The sequence below is a fragment of the Lemur catta genome, chromosome 5 (assembly GCF_020740605.2).
Source record: "Lemur catta isolate mLemCat1 chromosome 5, mLemCat1.pri, whole genome shotgun sequence".
NCBI classification, from domain to species: Eukaryota; Metazoa; Chordata; class Mammalia; order Primates; family Lemuridae; genus Lemur; species Lemur catta.
This window is the reverse complement of record NC_059132.1, coordinates 25,724,341-25,742,566: the sequence shown is the minus strand read 5'-3', so window position 1 is coordinate 25,742,566 and position 18,226 is coordinate 25,724,341. Positions and strand designations below refer to the sequence as shown.

The window sequence follows — 18,226 nt, the reverse complement described above, 5'->3', positions numbered from 1 at the left end:
TAGACTATGGATAATGCCTACTTTATAGGTATAGGAACTATTCCCAGAACAGTTAAAAAGCTTACAGTCACACAGTAAGTTTGGTGGATATCCAAGAATAAAGCCCCAATATTAGAACATACTAACAACAACTATGCTAATAATACAATGTGTAATTTTAAAAAAATGAGTTATAGGACCCAGGTTCTAATCTCCACACTATCATAGATTAAGGCTGTATCACTGCTTGGTGAAGTTTAGAACCAAAATTTGCCATATGGAAAGATTATATCTCATCACCTGCAAAGATGAAATGGCAAGAGCCAAGAGAGACTCGGTTCAGTTTTCAAAATCCAGAGTGGGAAATACCTTCGGAATTTAAAATGTGAAGGAAATGCCTTGGAACAAATTCAGCAGCCCGTTGGTAACTTCTCATTTAAAGAATAGGTTTCTTAATGTACAGGAGTTCCAATATTTATCTTCTGTTAACAATCAGAGCATGGGCTGGGATATGCTTTTAAAATAAGAGATAGTAAAGAATTAATTGGGGTCAGGCATCCTTGACAGCTTAAAGCTGATTCACGTTTGAGCAGAAGGCATCATCATGCCAGTTTTTCTCTTCCTCTTCTGCCATTCTAATCACTAAACCACAGAAAAGAAATAAGCAAAATATTTTAACGTCCACTCAACGAGGAAGCTGCCTGCGGGCACCACATTCACTCCAGTGGAACAAGAGGGAGGAGAGAGGTGTCCGTGGGAATGAACCACAGCATAAGCTTGAAGTGCTTATCTTAAAAACACACCTTCCTGACCTCAACCAGATTTTAGTATAGAGTTTTGGCACTCCCACTTAACTGGAGATGGGATCCTAAGCCAGTCGGTGACCTCACTGAGCCTTCTGTATACACTGGAGACGTCAATGGTGCATTTCTAGATAGTCAATGTGGGAATTAAATAAAATAAGCTATGTAAACCTTATACTCAGATATACCAAATTCTTAATGAGTATAACTATTTTTTATCATTTTAAAATTAACTGTCTCAAAACCTCAGTTTCCTCATCTGCAAATGGAGATGACAAGAGCATCTAACTCCTGGGTCGTTACAGTGGTTGTATAAAATAGTACAGGTAAGGTGCCTGGCATTAAAGTCAGGCATTGTTCTTGCTAGAATCTTGGAGATTTCCTGTAACTCAACAGTTAAATGAATACTTCAAACACTCATGCAAAATAGTCTTAAATTCTACCTGCCCAATAACATATCAACCTGCACAGACTTAAGTAATAAAAGCCAAAGTGATATGGATCAAAACGACTTCTAGCAGAGAAACACAGGAGTGGTGTTCTCTGCCCAGTGAGTCACGTAATGGGAAAAAATTGGGCCAAGCATGAGATCATAAGGGAACCAAGGCTTGCTGAGAGTCTTTGTGACTTAATAAGGAGACAATAGATAGAAAGAGAGCAGTGGGACCACAGAAGAATGAGTTCATGCTTTGGAGGAATGTTCTCACAAGGTTATTCAGCCTCCTGTGGGGATCGATAGAAAGAATTTCCCTAGGAAAATCTGTAGTGTCAAAATTATAAAGTACTTTTTTGCATTTAGAGCATGTCATCAGATATAAACAAACTGGTTTGCCCATGCAGGCAAGCCATTACCTTTTTATTTTTTTTCAATTCCAAGAGATGATAAGGTGGAACAGCTAAGAGGATGCAAGGATGTAACCATCCAGGCCAGGAATCTTTTCCTGTAAAGGGCCAGATAGTAAATATTTTAGGTTTGTGGACCCTAGTATCTCTGTTGCAACTACTCAACTCTACCATTGTAATGGGAAAGCAGCCACAGATAATATGTAATCAAATGAATATGGCTGTGTTCTAATAAAATTTTACTTACAAAAAACAGGTAGTAGGGCAGATTTGGCCCATAGATGATAGAGTTTGTCAATTCCTGGTCTAGATTCTGGTTCTGTTACCTTTTCATTATTTAATCCGTGACGTCTGATACCAAATGCAAATACCAAAGACTGTAAATCTAAATTGTGAGAGGTGTGAGAGCACGGGATTATTCAACACTGAATCTTCAGCATCTCTCCTAGTGCTTGATACATGACAGGTGCTCAATAAATGTTTGTTGCTTGGATGGATGGACGGACAGACAAATTGATAGATGGATGGACAGGCAACCCCACAGTGGCTTATGATTGCCTGTTTCTAAACAAAAACATCATTATCACAGTTAACAATAATTTAACATTTATTTCACTCTTGCTGTATGCCAGGCACTGTTGTAAGTGTTTTGCCTGTATTTTCTCACCGATGTTTTACAATAACCTATGAGGTTACATTGTAACCTGTGAGGTTGCATTAACCTCCTGTCATAGTTCTTCATGTTTTAGTGGTATATCGTTGTTTGAGCCCAGCTCTGGTATACATGAACCAGCTGAGACAGCCCAGGATTTCAAGGTTTGACATTAGGTGTATATTGGCTTAATTGGCTGTGGACAAATTGGGAAATCTTAGGCCAAATTGTGGAGTCTTATAGATACTACTATATTATTCACCATTATGCCTCTAGATATTAGGGCAGTGCCTAACACACAGCATGTACTAAATAAATAGTCCTTTATAAATAAACTAATGAAAGGAAGAATAAATAAACTAACAAGCAGAGGAATAAATAAATGAGCAAATTCACCTGCCCCAGCCAAGGAAGGGCAATATGGCTATAGATATTCTGAGAGTTAACTTAATACGTCCCTCCAGAAACTGGGCTATAGATCACAATATAAAATAATGGGAGATGTCTAATCTACTTACTGCTGCCTTGAAAGCTGAATCATTTCCATAATGGGTCAGAACAGCATTTTTCAGGACAACTTGGTAATTCATCTTTATTTCCTTGTATACACAGTACATTCCATTTAAAAAGAGATGCTAACGCATTTACATTAAAGCATATGGATTTACAGCCTGGGATGAAATATATTCATAGATAGTATACTTTAATCCTGTTTAGGGAAAGGGAAGAATCAACTGGCATCAGATTAGTATTGATTAACCGTCACTTGGATTGACAAAGCAGCACGCGATACACTTAGCAAATACCCAAATAGAGCTGAAAATCTCTGCGGATATGGGTTTTGACACTTGCTTTTTTTTTTTTTTTTAAGATAATCAGTTCAACAGCTAAGAACATACTCTTTGGCACTGAATAATTCAAACTTCATAGACAACTGGGTTTTTTCTTTACCGTGTGACATTGGTGCTGTTTATGGAGATGCAGGAAAAGGCTATAAAAGGCTCACAAGCTGTGCTTGCCCTAGGATTGTTAAAGAGAAAGATGCTAAATGCCCTCAAAGGTATGGAAGGAAGACTGGAAGAACGTTTTTTTAACATACCTGTTTTCACAACTCTTGTCTGGTAGTGAAAATTGACGAGCTTCTGTTGTCCTGTGGATTTCCATTTCATATTAAGCAGGCATTTGACACTGAGTCGTAGAGGAGTCGTGGTCACTCTCAAAAGGCAGACTTCTCCATGGCTCTAGAGAACAGGTCTCCCTGCTTTAGTGATGTGGAGTGTTAGGGATAGTCAAGACATAAAAACTTCCACCCCATAAGAAAAACAATGAATTTTTCAGCATGCTTCTAATTGTAAGTGACACAAAGCAAAATTATTCCAGTATAAGGAAAAGAACATGATTTTTTAAATGGAGATTTGCTGACTCATATCACTGAAAAGTCTAGACATGGCCAATTCTGGTGCTTTGAGCATCTCTCCCTCTGCACAGGTTTCCTTGGGGCAGGTCCTTATCACACATTATCTTAGAAGGAGAGAGACAGAAACATTGTTATTCAGGGAGCCATAGCAATCCTTGGAAAGAACTCATTAGCCCTGCTTGGGTCACACACCCTTGAACCAAACACTCTTTCTAGGAAATCAGGTATTCTGATTGGCCGTCCTGGATCACATTCCCTTCTATATGTTGGGATTGGGGGAGGGACATGTGATTACCAGCTGTTGGTTTCCCCAAAGCAAATAAATGTGCTAGTATCAGAAAAAGAATGAAATGATGTTGAACAGGCAAAAGGCATTGTAACCGTTCCCCTTCTTCCCTCCCTTACTTCATAGGCAGAGGTGGCATCTTATTTTGAATACCTTTCTTGGGACTTTGTGTCTTGCTAAAATTTGCAATGATGGGTGAGACAAGTAATTGAAACTTTATCTTTTGTTGCCCTGTCTTTTCTCCACAGCTCTATTCCCTAACCCTGGTTAAACCAGGAATAATATTGGGATTTCCAAGGCCAGGGAAAAGCAGGGGATGGTTGTTGACAAGCAAATACATGCTGGAGATAAAGTCAGTGGACAAGGAAAAAAAAAAAAACATTATATAATCAAAATTACTCTTTAAGTCACCTAAGTGTGCCCATGTTAAGGCTTGCTTTCCTAACAAGATTGTAGTCTGCAGTTAAATCATTTAATTGTTTTAATGCTTTGAAACCTTGGATACTTTACTAAGATTTCAACTTGCTAATTCTCGCTTTTCAGGTCATCATCATCTTCAGCTCCTGCAAATGCTTTTATAAGTTTCTCCAATTATTTTTGAGAGAGTGTTTCTCTGTGGTCCTCAATTAATGTTTCAATTTCCTTTTCCAGGGGAAGGCATCACCACCCACTTGCTTGGCCACAGGAACAACATGTTCTGCTTCTGTTTCATGACCAAGAAACCCTTAAAATCATGTGCGTGGTTTCTTTTCTTTTCTTTCTTTCTTTTTTTTTTTTTAAGATCTCACCAGCATCCATTGACTATCTGAGTCTTGACTGCTCTCACCCTGTGAGAGGCTCTTGAGAACTGAGCTCTCTGCAGAGGAAACAGTGTTCACGGCTCCCATCTTACCCCGGTGGTGGAGCGGGTAGACCCAAGGCTCTCCTGAAGTTGTTCACTTTGTTCATACTGGTTCTCTCTCCCTGTCCCCCTGCACTGTCGGCCCGTTTCTGGCTACCTGTCCCACGGAGGTGTGCAGGGAGTGCTGCATTCATCTCTGTCATTCACAGGATACACACTGCACCGTCTTTGAGAACCAAGGAGTCTCCCACGGGTGCAACTCTCTGCTGTTAGTGTCAAGTAGCCTTTGCAGCTTGGCGCTGATACTCTCTTTTTCATATACTGTCCTTACTTCGAGACTGCCTTGTTCCAGAATGTTCCATCCATGTTAGACACAACCAGTGAGCTGAAAGTATTTGTTACACGGTGCAGTTTTATTTACTATCAAAAATAATGTAATCATAAGGAACTGAAATGAGGTTGCTCACTGCTTGGATGGTTCCTTTTATTTTTTTCCAGTTTTGGTTTAATGATACACCGAGCATGAGTTCTGGTCCATTGGTTTCCGGAGTAGAGTTTGTTTAATTAAACTCCTTGTCTCTTCATATCCTGCCAGAGTGTTTCTATACATGAATCTTAAATTGCCCCGCAGTTTCACATCCTACACAAATGTTTAAAATGTGCACTTTGATGGTATGGCTGGTTCGGTTAAATTGTTAGAGTATCTGAAAGGGAACCTGCCTTATGTTATTCTTCTTCATTGTTAACATTCAAATTATTTAACAATATTCTTTTATTTTTCTGGCCTTCTATTCTTGTCCTCATGATTATCTTCTATCATAATAAATAAAAATTACGTGTCATCTATTGAGCATTTTGATGTGCCAGACACACATGACATTTCATTATATATTATAATATACTTTTATATATATGATATATGTATTGTACCACATACATATATATATATAATCACTAATCCTTAGAATAGCTTTGTGAGAGAAGTATTATTAAATATTATTACTCCTATTTCACAAAGAGTGAAACTGAGGTTAGAAGAAACAAATTAACTTGTTCAGTATCATCTTCCTCTTTATAGTCTTCATGGAAAACTCTGAACTTGGCAGTCTCTTTTCACTGTACACATCTGCCAAAACTCCCAGCCTAGACGAGCCCACATATCCACTCTATGTGCACCTGAGTCCAAGCACCTGAGCACAAGTGCCTCCCCCCTGCCTGTCCCAGAAAGCAGACTGGTGCCCCGATAAAAGTGTGGTTTCTAACCACAGCTAGGCCTTCACTCTGTAGTCCCCCGAATCTAGTACCGGACTATCTTACTATATTTCTCTGATCAAAAACTTGCAACTGTTGCTATATCTATTTCTTCACCTTCCACTTATTCTTCTGCCCGTGACAGTCTGCCTCTAGCTTTTCGCAGAATGGCCCTTGAGATGTAAGTGTCTTCTGTATTGCTAAATTCAGTGGACATTTTAATTGCTCTCCTTACTTTCCAGCACTGTTTAACACAGATAAACTGTTCCCACCTTCTTGAAATACATACTTTTTCTCTTGGCTCTTCTGTGTTACCCCATTCTGGCTTTTCTACCTCTCTAGTTATTTCTTTATAGTTTCCTTGAATGGTTCATCATTCCATACCCAAACTTTAAATGTAGGAGCACCTTAAAATTATTTTTTCAGAGTTTTTTTCCCCTAGTAACTCCCCTCTCATGAAATGTTGCTCTCACGGATATACTGTATATCTGTTTATGTACTATGTGTATGTGTATATATACATATTTATATATCTCTGTATATCTCTAGATATACCTCTGTGCTTTATACATAAATACAGTAAGATTTCTTTTGCTCGTCCCCCCCAAGAACCCATTTTTGTCCACTTGGGAGTGATATCATCCCCATTAAGAATGCATGATTTATAATAATTGTTATTTTTAAAATCAGTTTAGGTATTTCTCTAACTATAATAAAGCATCCTAAAGGCAAAGATCAAATCTTTTTATTTGAGCACTGCCCTTCACATAGTAGGTACTTGTTAACTGTTTATAGACAATGAATGTTACAACACTCGGAATGGCTACAGATTTTATATACATTTTGAAATTTCTATTAATTTGCAATCTCTGAAGAAGAAAATCTGGTTTCCCCACAAAACCATTTATGGAGTAGGCCCTATATAAATATTTGTTGAATAAATTAAGTATCTGTACCATTTGGATTAGGAGAATCTGTCCTGATTCCTAAAAAGAAAATATTTGGTACGTATCCTAGAAACTGCTTGTAATAACTACAGAAACTACAGATGTTTTTCATTAGCAGCTTATTAAATGCCACCAGCAGCCTGGGGAGACACAGGGATTAAATACCCCAAGTGACTTTTTCTAATAAAAGTTACTATCTGCCATCTGTGTATCATTCATGTCTGGGGAAGGTTTTCAGAAATAGACAGCCACCTTCAATGTGCTTAATCCTGAAAGTTGCGGAAACCCTGCATCATCACTGATTGCTCAGTTCATTTTGAATCTTTGATTAAACATAGCTCAACTCATTTCCTTAAAAAGGATCTTTCACTGCCTATTACTTTTAGGAGAAAGCCAAAAATTCATTTTAAGAATTAAATACAAAAAACACTGTTTCTGGGGCATTTCCTGTGGTCAGTTGTCCCACAGTTCACTGTCCTGCAACTACCATGTGCTGTAGAAGGGATTGGTTTGTAGGAAAATGTGTCCCATATTAAAGAATATTTAAATGTCAAAATGTAACCGTGTTCATGGCCCGAACTTACAGAGACAAAAACTGTATCTCGCATATTTTAGAAAGATTTTAAACAATGGGAGATACATGAAAATGTCTTTAGCTACAACTCTGGAGTGAGCAGAAGATTATCTTTCACAGAAGAATGTTCATCACTCAAAGAAATATTAGATAATTCATAATTTTTTAAATAAAATATATTGCTTATACGTACCGTAGGAGATGTAATTTAAATTTTTTTTTTCATGTTTTTTGTTCCTTCATAAGAAAAATGTAGTTGGATTCAGAGCAGGTTCCTTTATTAAGTAAAGGCAATTTCTACTGTGACTTAAATATCCAATATGAAAAATTCTGGATATCATTTGTGGAGTATACGGTTTCCATGGGCACAGCTGGCTTTGAGCATTAATCACTTGGCTTTGATCTTCTATTTCAGCTCTTCCCATGGTCTCTGTAATCATCCTTCTGTCTCCTTCCCGTCCATCCCATCACCAGATCCCATTGGTTTTCCTCTTAAATATCTCCTCAACCCATTCACTCTTCTCCATCCTCACTGCCAATTCTCTAGTTCCACCATCTCTCCCCTGGCTTCTCCTTAGGGACCCTTGACTTCCCCATGTGTCTTTTCCGTGATGCAGTGTCTCAGTCAGTCTGGACTACTTACTGTAAGAGATCCCATAGACTGGGTGCCTTCAGCAACAGAAATTTATTCCCCATGGTTCTGGAGGCTGGGAAGTCTGAGATCAGATGCCAGGTGGTGAGTTTTGGTGAGGGCCCCCATCCTGCCTTGCAGACAGCTGTCCTCTTACTGGGTCCTCACATGGTGGAGAGAGAAAGAGAACTCCAGTCCCTTTCTCTTCTTATGAGGACACTAATCCCATCATGGGGGCTCTACCCTCATGCCCTTACATAAACTTAATTATTTCCCAAAGGCCCAACCTCCTAGTACTATCACATTGGAGGCTAGGGTTTCAACATACGAATTTTGGGGGGAAACAAACATGCAATCCACAACATGCAGCCACAGTGATCTTTGAAAAAATGTCAGTTTGATCAAGTCAGATCTCCTGCTTAAAACCTTCACTGTGGGCTCTAGGCTCTGCCATCCTTGGGCCAAAGTCACTCCCCAGTCTCATCCCATGATGTCCTCCTATTGCTGAATATGGTCTTGCCGCGCCAGTCTTCTTTATCTTAACTAGAATTGCTCAACTCTGAAGTCTTTGCATATTCTTCTCTACTGCTGCCGCCTCTTGACTAGGTCAGTCCCAAGTATTTTTCAAATATCTTCAAAACTTCACTTCTTCAGGCAACTTATCTGATAAACCAGGTTATGACTTCAGTTTTATACTTTCAAAGACATGTTGCTTTTCAAGTCTTCAGTACCTTTATTTGTCATTACCTTTATCTATACTACTATGTATTTTTATTTGTGAGATTATTTAATTAATAAATATTTAAACCAATCAGTGTACACTAGTGGAGTATACCACACTCTACCACACTGTGAATGCCATGCCTTTTTGCTTCACCACTAGAGCCTCCTGCTTGATATTACTTGTTAAATGAATTGAACTTTGGGTTTATCTGACATATCATGCTCTTCTCCTGGTCCAGAGAGTTTGTCCAATCAGTTATTTGGAAAATTTAAAAATGGCACAACTAGAAGAGACCTTGTAGCTCAAGTAATCCACCCACTCCACTTTATAACACAAATGGGGAAATAATGCTAGAGGAAAAATTGACAAAGCCCATGTAATGAGTATGCAAAACTAGAACTAAAAATCAGGTCTTTAATTTCCCATTGTTTACATGTTTCAAGAAACGAAATCATTCTCTCATTCTCTTATCACTATTTTTAGAATTGACTTTCTTTCTCCATTTTATAATCTAATGTTGATGTAAAAATATATGCTTATCAAGAAAAATGTGTAGTAAGGATGTCATTCAGGTTATATCAGCCCAAGCAATGTGAGTTAGAAAACTTACAATGTTTTTACTTCAAACACCATTCATCAGATATTTTAACTTTGCCTTTTGAGACTGTTGAATATTTTGGCCCCATGGTTTAAACCTAAAGGTGATTTTTAGTTCATGTTCATTAATACAAAAGCATCAATCATAATTATACCAATATTAATGATCATCAGGAAAGAATTTACCAAAGCAAACTGAATTAAGCTACTTTAATCATTTTCTAAACAGTCTACTTAAACCATTTCTCATTTTTTAAAAGACAATTTTTTTAAATTATTACCTTTAAGAGATCAGTTCTTCTCTATGTACAATAAAGATATAATCATTATAAATTTTCTGTACCAAATTTCACTGATTATAGCTGCTGTCCTAGTAATTTTTCTGCTCAGTGTTTCTCCCAAGTCCAATTTTCCTGTGTCAGATTTTGCGAATCTAAATTTTTCTTTCAGTGTTTAGTCCACAGCTATTATTAACATGGATTGTGTTAGGCACATTTGTGTTTATTACTTTTCACAAAATTTAATTTTCCCACATTAGTTTCTGGAGTTGAAAGGAATCACTAACAATGTGTTTTTGTTTTTGTTTTTTTGTTTAGTTTCATCCACAATACATTTTGCTCTCTGCCATTCTGCCTCCTACAAGGGGCTTATTTTCTGGTGATTATTTCTACCAAGTAAATGAACTTCAAATTGGACAAAAGTCTGTTTACTTGTATTTGTTTTCTTCCTTAAAGAAGGAGAAAATGTTTAGCAATTTCCTTTGGTCTTCCAGGGTTATTTTGTTTTCCTAGTAGGGAAAGGGTATGACTAAAGACAGTTACCTGCTTAGATTAGATTGTAACCTCATGAAATTTTAGATTTAGGGGAAACCACTTTAGCTCTGATACTTATCTCATCCCTCATTGAACAACTGAGGAATTTGAAGGCCACACAGCTTATCTGATTTGCTTAAGATTACAGAGGTAGGACTAGATTTCAGGTCTCTTGACATCTGGGACACTTTGAGCTGAAAGCATGCCCAAACTGAGCTCTGGACTTGAATATCCTTTTGGTTACTGTGACCGTGGAGTGCATTTGAGATTTTCTTTGGCAAGTTTAGCCTCTACCTGTGCTAGTGAGAAAAAGAGCTGTAGGCCTGATCTTTATGGTGATTCAAAACACTTTAGATGGATCCTGTCACATGCTTTATAAGTTCCTGATTGATTGCGTGGAATTAAGTTATTGGGCAGAGAACCAGCTAATGGAAACACATTGATGAAATCATTTTTGAGAGACATTAAATGGAACTTAAAATAAAGCTGAAATGGCTTTATGGATTTTTCACTCAAACTGTTTATGAACATTTATTGCCAGTAAATTATATTGTGTCAAAAAGAGGGAATCAGTAGGTATGGTTTTAATAGAAGCCTTTTTGAAATAATAAAATTGAGAATAATTTATTATCCAAGAATGGATAGAGGATGGGATGGGGGAATTCATCCTGATGGATGGCTGTCCACTCTGGAGCTTCTGGGAAAGTGAAAAATAGTGTGAAAATCGGAACCCTAATAGGACTTGGAAAGAAATGGTCTTTTTGAGGAGTATTAATATCTCATCTCATTGTATATGTGAATTGTTTTTAGAAGAGGGGTAGTTGGGGATTTAGGAAGCATTACTTGAGGGTATAAACAATGGTATTTTTTTCATATTTCATAAAAAGATGAGCAAGTAGGGAGTGAATTATTCTTCTTAGGGAGATGGTTTAGAGTAGTGATCAAAGGCATCATTTTCAGAGCTGAACCATTAGAGATGAATAAGAACAAGTGAGATAATTGTTTACCCAATTTTTGGTGAATTGGCAAATGACGGTAGTCGTGGTGGTGGTGGGTTCAGTTAAGGAATAAGTGTTAGCAAATTGAAAATCATCAGGAACACCTCCTACCATGACGCAGTTCAAATGTAACAAATGACCAGCTCATTGGGAACCTTTGGAACGCATCGTTTATTGTCATGCAATTGTATGATTATCGTATACTTTACGAATTTTTATTTTACAATTGTTTGTATTCATTCCTTCATTGGTTGTCCAAACTGCTTATTCCACTTCAAGGTCACAGGTTTGGGAGCCCGTCCTGGCAGCCCAGGGTACAAGATTGGAAACCACCCCCCCCAGACCATCCTATCACAGGGTGCACTCACACACCCACCCAGGCTCACTCAGACTGGGGCCATGTAGACACACCAATTCACCTAACGGGCACATCTTCAGGATGTGGGAGGAAAACCACAAAGACATGGGAAGAATGTGCCCACTGCACACTGACAGGGGCCTCGGGCCAGGCATCAATTTTTGTTTCTCATCAACGTTATAATGAAATGACACTGAACGAAACATTATCCGAGGACCTGCTGTAGTTCCTTCTCGAGCCTTGTACAGCCTGATGTAAGAAATAAAGCAACAGATGAGTTTTCATCATTATATCTGACAAATGAAGAAACAGACTGAGCAGGAAGTTTGGATGGGATAAAGAAACTGGCCCAGGCATTTCAGACTCATTTTACAGGAGAAACTGTCATTCCTCATTTTTGGATGATTTGTATCCTACTGTGTGCACATATTTTGCATAGTCAAAAGTTGTGAAATAGGTGGTATTCTTGAGCTCCAAAGGCCTTATAAAATGATGGTAGGAGTGGGCATGACAAATGGGTAAAACATTAAGCTTCACAGTGTCAAAACAGCAGTTCAAATCATAAAAATTGTCCATGGGCAGTACTAATTGCAATATGGGTAAGTCAGGCAATTAAGGCTGATTTGAATAGAGGTAATGGTCTTTCTAGTGTAGTTTTCATAGAATTCTTGATAGAAGAAGGGAAATATGAGCAGGAACTAAAGAGTTTATACAGTGTAAATAAACAGAAATGACTGTCCTTGCCTTATTGAGATACATACATAGCCAGGTATCACATAAGAATGTTTCAGTCAATGACAAGCCACATGTATGATGGTAGCCCCATAAAAGTATAAAGAAGCAAAAAAATTTCTGTTGCTTAGTGAACACAGTAGCTCTTGTAATGTTGTAGAACAGTGTATTACCTTTTCTATGTTTAGATATGCAAATAACCATTGTTGTTACAGTTGCCTACAGTATTCAGTACAATAACACACTGTACAGGTTTGTAGCCTAGGAGCAATAGGTTACGCTATATAGCCTAAGTGTGCAGTAGGCTATATCATCTGGGTTTGTATAAGTATACTCTGTGATGTTTGCGTACTGCAACTGTCCATTTTATGGGGTTGTTGCCGAGAAAAAAATGAGCTAGTACATATGAAATATACACGAAGGTTCCTAGCCTATAGTAGCCACTCTAAATGTTTGTTAAGAATAACATTGTTATTATTAATCAAGACATGCCTTTAATGACCACATATAATGTTAAATAGATGCATTATTTTCTGATTTTACCTGCAAGAGTCTATTACTCATATCAAAAGATTAAATATTTCTATATTGCTACAAAAGTAAAGAAACCAAATAATTTTCCTAGATTTATCATTATGCCAGGATAAGTCTAGATTTGGAATAATAGTGATGAATGGAGGATTTCCAGACATCATAACAATACAGGAGGATTCTAGAAATTCACACATGAAAGCAAGATATTATTCTCCCCTCCTTACAGCATCGAAGACATACACCAAATGTATAAAAAGAAACATCTTCACTTCAAAGGATATTGCCTGAGCTAAGTTTAATTGATAAACTAATATCCAGTGCAATTGTCTGTGATAAACTGAGGCTTAAATGATTTGAAAACACTCTGGGAGCAGACAAATCAGATAATCACTATCTTTATGGCTGGAAAGGTCCAGCTGGTGTTGACAAGTTGTAAAGATAAAAGCTTATTGCACAGTTAAGAGCTAAATGTCTAGATTGGGTTAAGGATCAATGTTAATACTCAATGTGTAAAAGCACCAAACTTCACATGGTATTTCATAGTGTTCTGTTTTGCTTAGCTTTTCAAGATAATAGTGTAGGACTTTATTTACAGAAAAACTTCTGCTTGTCATTAGGTGAATACCTTCCTGTGTTCTCTACCATCTACCCCACTGCTTAAATGTCATAGGTGTTGTGTGATTTGTGTCCTGTGTTGCAATAAAAGGGCTTCAGCTGCTGGTTTTCAAACATTTCCAGTTAGGTGACTATTAATAGTTTATGAGAGACTGGAGTCAGACCTTACCATTGCTAGGTACTTTTTTCTTTCTGAAGCCAAGATGGAATTTGCCTCATGGCCTCACTCTGATCTCAGCAAGGACAATTTCAAAAGAAGTTCCTTGTTTTTTCAAAGGCTGTTTGCATGAGTTGATTCAGAGCTCTGCTATCATGGAGCCCTAAAGCCAGTGGAAAAATATGTGGGTATTGGGTGATGTGAGGGATTTGCTGCATTTAGCTCCAATCAGTGTACTAATTGTGCCTCCAGGTGACTCCTGCAACATCTCCAACCTCTGTTTGCTTTTCTCTTTTGTCTACAGGAGCGGAGGGCACAGTGTTCCCTAAATCTATAGAAACACCTAATGTCAGGGCAGACCCCTTCAAGGAACTAAGGTAAACTTCTGACTTTGGTTTGCATTGATTAGTGGCTATTGCCTTTCTCTGTGCCACTGGCCAATGATTCGTTTTGAATAAATAATAACAGTGTCACAACATGAATACCTACACTGGGAGAGTCTGGAGAGGACCAGAAGATGAGTTACAACCAAAGGAAATTTTTTTTTTCTGAGAACTTAAGAAAATTGAGAGTCTGGGATAAGAGGTTGCGAGCTTTTTAACTGTGAGATTGAAAGTCATTCATTTGCAATTGTTTGTTTCCTGCTGTATTTTGTGGTAGGTAACAAAAACCTATCCAGTTACAGAACTAGTTGATAATTTGTGCTGATGAGCCCAAAGAAAAGTGATACCTAAAAGATGCTGAAGACGAAGTATAATACAGATGTTTTTCTATGTAGCAAGCCCTTCCTTACTTGAGGTCGTATGGTGCTAGAATTTCCTTCTGTGGATGTTCCATGCACTGGTTTTAATCTTCAGATATTCATAAGTGTGCTGCATTAGCAGAGGATGTCTCTGAGATGCTGTGTGCTTACCACTGACAACTAGGGAAAACAACAAAGAACAACAGATAGATAAATAGATAGGCAGGAAGGCAGACAGACAGACATGGAGATACAGCCTAAAACCCAGTCCAGCCACCAAATGGCCATCACCCAGCCTACAAAATGAAATATCTAAAAAATGGTATGTTGATACACATATAACTGCTACTTCTGTTGCATAATTATAACTGTGAAGAATTCCATGAATATTGACTTTCTTCATTTCTGGTAGTTCTTTTACCTAAAACCAGTCATAAACCACCAAATAACTATCAATGGCATTGAATAACTGTTCCATAAGAGACATTAAAAATAGGCAAACGTATTTGCATTGTACGAGTCATATCTACTCTTTCATGATGCTGTCTCAGGATCTATGCTTTACTAAAATAGCAAGAGCCATGTTGGTGTTTGTATTTCCCTTAACAGACAGATTGTCAGTAAGTGGAAAACATGTCACCTCATTACAAAGCCCATAGCATTTTTTGCAAGCATGTGAGTCTTTGTGAATATAGGGAAATAAATTGGGCCAAAAGAAGAGGATCATTGGTGAGGAATGGGAACAGTTTCATAGCAAAATCCCACTTACAGTGGGTTGTATTTTTTAAGATTACACACCCTAGCACAAGGTTTTACTTTTGACTGCCATAACTGTTTTCAGCAGAGCTTCTACATGCCAGAAATTACCTGACTTTCTGTGAACAAGATCCTTTGTTTCTCATAAGGTACTGGAGCTTGGAATCTTTTAAGCAAATGCATTCGAGGAAACTTGCATTTTAGGACTCTTTGAGAAAGAGCTATTCCCTGAGAGGGCGGTGAACCCTCATGTCTGTGATGTAAGAGCTCTTTCGAGACAAGCTAATGGGTGGCCTGGTTCCCTTTCTTTTCACAGCCTTCTGTAGGAGCAGGTTTCTTACAGAAGTAGTCAGTAATTAGTGCTGATCAGCCTTAAGAAAAGTGCTGTCTAAAAGAATCTGAACTCTAAGTACAATACAGATTTTTTTTTCCCCTAAGGAACAAGCTTTCCATTACCTGAAAGACTTGGGAAATATAGGAGGAAAGGATTTAAGCTAACATGGCTTCAAGTAGTAAAATAAAGCTTCTGTAGCTAAAAGCAAACCCAACCCAACCCAACCCAAGCAAATGGAAAGACAGCTCTCCATGCGTTATCCCACATTCATATCCTAAAAACATAGAACAGAGTATTTGCTCATATAATGCTATTGACATAATTAGAGTGCCTGTATACAACCTGTGAGAAACCTTGAAACTCGCTTAAAAAAATTAAACCACCAAAATTTACAAGTAAACCTCCTAAGTCTAGTGCAACAAAAATAAAGATTTGGGGTAGTTGCTTCACTTTTCCTGCTTATTTTAAAGTTATAAGTAAGTCTATTCCACAAAGGCTAAAAATAAAACTTTTTTACAGGAAGTATAAAAATATTTTCTTATGTAATTCTAAAACTGTTCTTTTGTTTGCACCTGTTGTTAAGATCATGATAGCCTGGACGGAGTCAGGGACCTAGAGTTCATAATTTAGCCTCTTCATCCTTTTGAAATTGTTTTTTAATGGTACTTTGTAGGAGAGTCTCTGACCAATGGAAAAGATAACCAATTGTGGTTGATACATTAGCCCAGAACAGCATGTCTGTGAATGTTGCACATTTGTCATTTAATGGTGTCACGTTTTACTCTATGCTATTGATTGGTATTGACCTTGGATGGTGACTCAATAATTAATGAACTTGGTGACTAACTCTTCTGGCCTCTGACTTTAGCTTAGCATTGGATCAGTCTTACTGGGCCATGTTCACACGGGTATGTCTTCAAGGCTTCAGAGAAAAGTATAGGAAGTAATTTAAGTGCGGTCCCTGGCCTTGTATCAGCAGGTGGAGATGAGTGAGCTCTTCAGGTGAAGTGAAGGTGGCCTACTCCTCAGGGGAGGGAAAGAGCACTGTGCTGGGAGTCAGGTACCTACGGCAAACCCACTGTGGGGTCCAAGAGAAACTTCCCCTTCACCCTGAAGGGTCTCTGAAAATCAACTGACAACAGGAAGATTAATAGGAGAAAAGGCATACAAATTGTATTTTAATATGCATAGCACCAGGGAATCATAGGAAAATGATTACCCTATAACCCAGCGGGGTATAGATGCGTATGTGTCATTCTTTATAGGGGAGGGGAGATGGGGGAAATGTAGCAATTTCAGGGATACTGAATGATTTTTAGGGGAGAATGAATGTACTTGGAGAACATACAATGGCCTGGACAAAGTCTGTTGGGCCCACAGAGCAGACAATGGCTTGTGATAAAAGTCTTTCTACGTGTGTTGATGGACTTCAGTTTTTCTTTCTGCGATATGAGTTCAGTTAATGAAAACTCAGGGAAGGGACCAGAGTTAATTGTTCTCTTCTTTGGCAACAGGACTGCAGCCAGATAAGGGGACTTCAGAGAACAGCTTCCCTCTCCTGGTCTCCAGGGGCCTTTAATGTAAAATAATGAGCCTACCAGGGTGCCATTTTTGGGGTGTCAGTTTCTGAGCCCCAACATCATCATATGATCTTGTGCTAATTGTGGAGCACTGCTGTCTTTAAAAAGCCAGGTCATTTCTAGCTCCAAAAGCTAATCCCTTAATTTTAACTTTTTATTTTTAAATAATTTTAAAATCTAAAGAAGAATGGTAAAATTTATATGGATTATTCCCATATACATTTTACTCAGTTTTTTCCAAAATTAACATCTTACATATCTGTGCTACAGTTATCACAACTAAGAAATTAACATTTTAATCCTATAATATTATACTTTATGTAAAATTTAAAGGGATGAAATCACCTGAATGTCTTTTAGATTACAAAATGTAAAAAGGAGTGTAGCAAAAAAGCTATTTGTTGAGACGTGAATTAATAGATTTTTACAACTCTCACTGCAGTTAAGTTGGAATGTTTTTAATAAGGATTTTTGTTTTTTTCTTTAATGTACTCTACCCAGATTTTCTTGGTCCTACTTGTTACTAATGGGAAAGAAATTGAGTGAAAAGACCACAGCTTATTTATGCATAGACTGTCTTTTAAAATAAACAAGCAAAAGCTTAAATATACATATCCCTCACTTACCCAAACAATCAAATGTCAGAAAATTGTATCTGTTTTAAAAACCTTTTCTACTGGGTAATTGTTGTGTCCTCAAACCTCTCTCTTGACTGCTAGAGGGTTTTTTTCTCTCTTGCTTTTTGTGTCTGCTCCTTTGTTAACGAAAACCAGATTTGAGGCCTCTGGCATTTCTTTCTGGAAGATATGGGTTAAAGGAGAGGTAGCTTCCGCTTTGCTACAGTTTTGGTTTGCTGCCTTTCTTTTCAGAGTTACTATAGTTACTGTACTTGTAGTTTTTGCTTAACATGTTTGTAAATAAATCCAGAGTTGAGCTCAAATTCACAGAAAGGGTTGCTTCTCTTCAGACAAATAGTGAGTGTTACAAAGGACTATGCCAGGCATCCATCTCAGGCAATGTTTACTGACTTTACCCTTGCAGGGTAATTCTACAGTAATGACAT

The 18,226-nt window shown here is 37.8% G+C and overlaps 1 protein-coding gene across 1 annotated transcript in view; it reads left to right on the top strand.

The window, feature by feature from the left end:
- The window catches only part of SGCD (sarcoglycan delta), a 354,497-nt gene that overhangs the window by 255,686 nt on the left and 80,585 nt on the right, over window positions 1–18,226 (top strand). Inside the window, exon 6 of the mRNA XM_045551289.1 lies at window positions 14,056–14,128. Within this exon, the coding sequence (XP_045407245.1) occupies window positions 14,056–14,128 (73 nt within the window). The remainder of the gene's footprint in view (window positions 1–14,055; window positions 14,129–18,226) is intronic.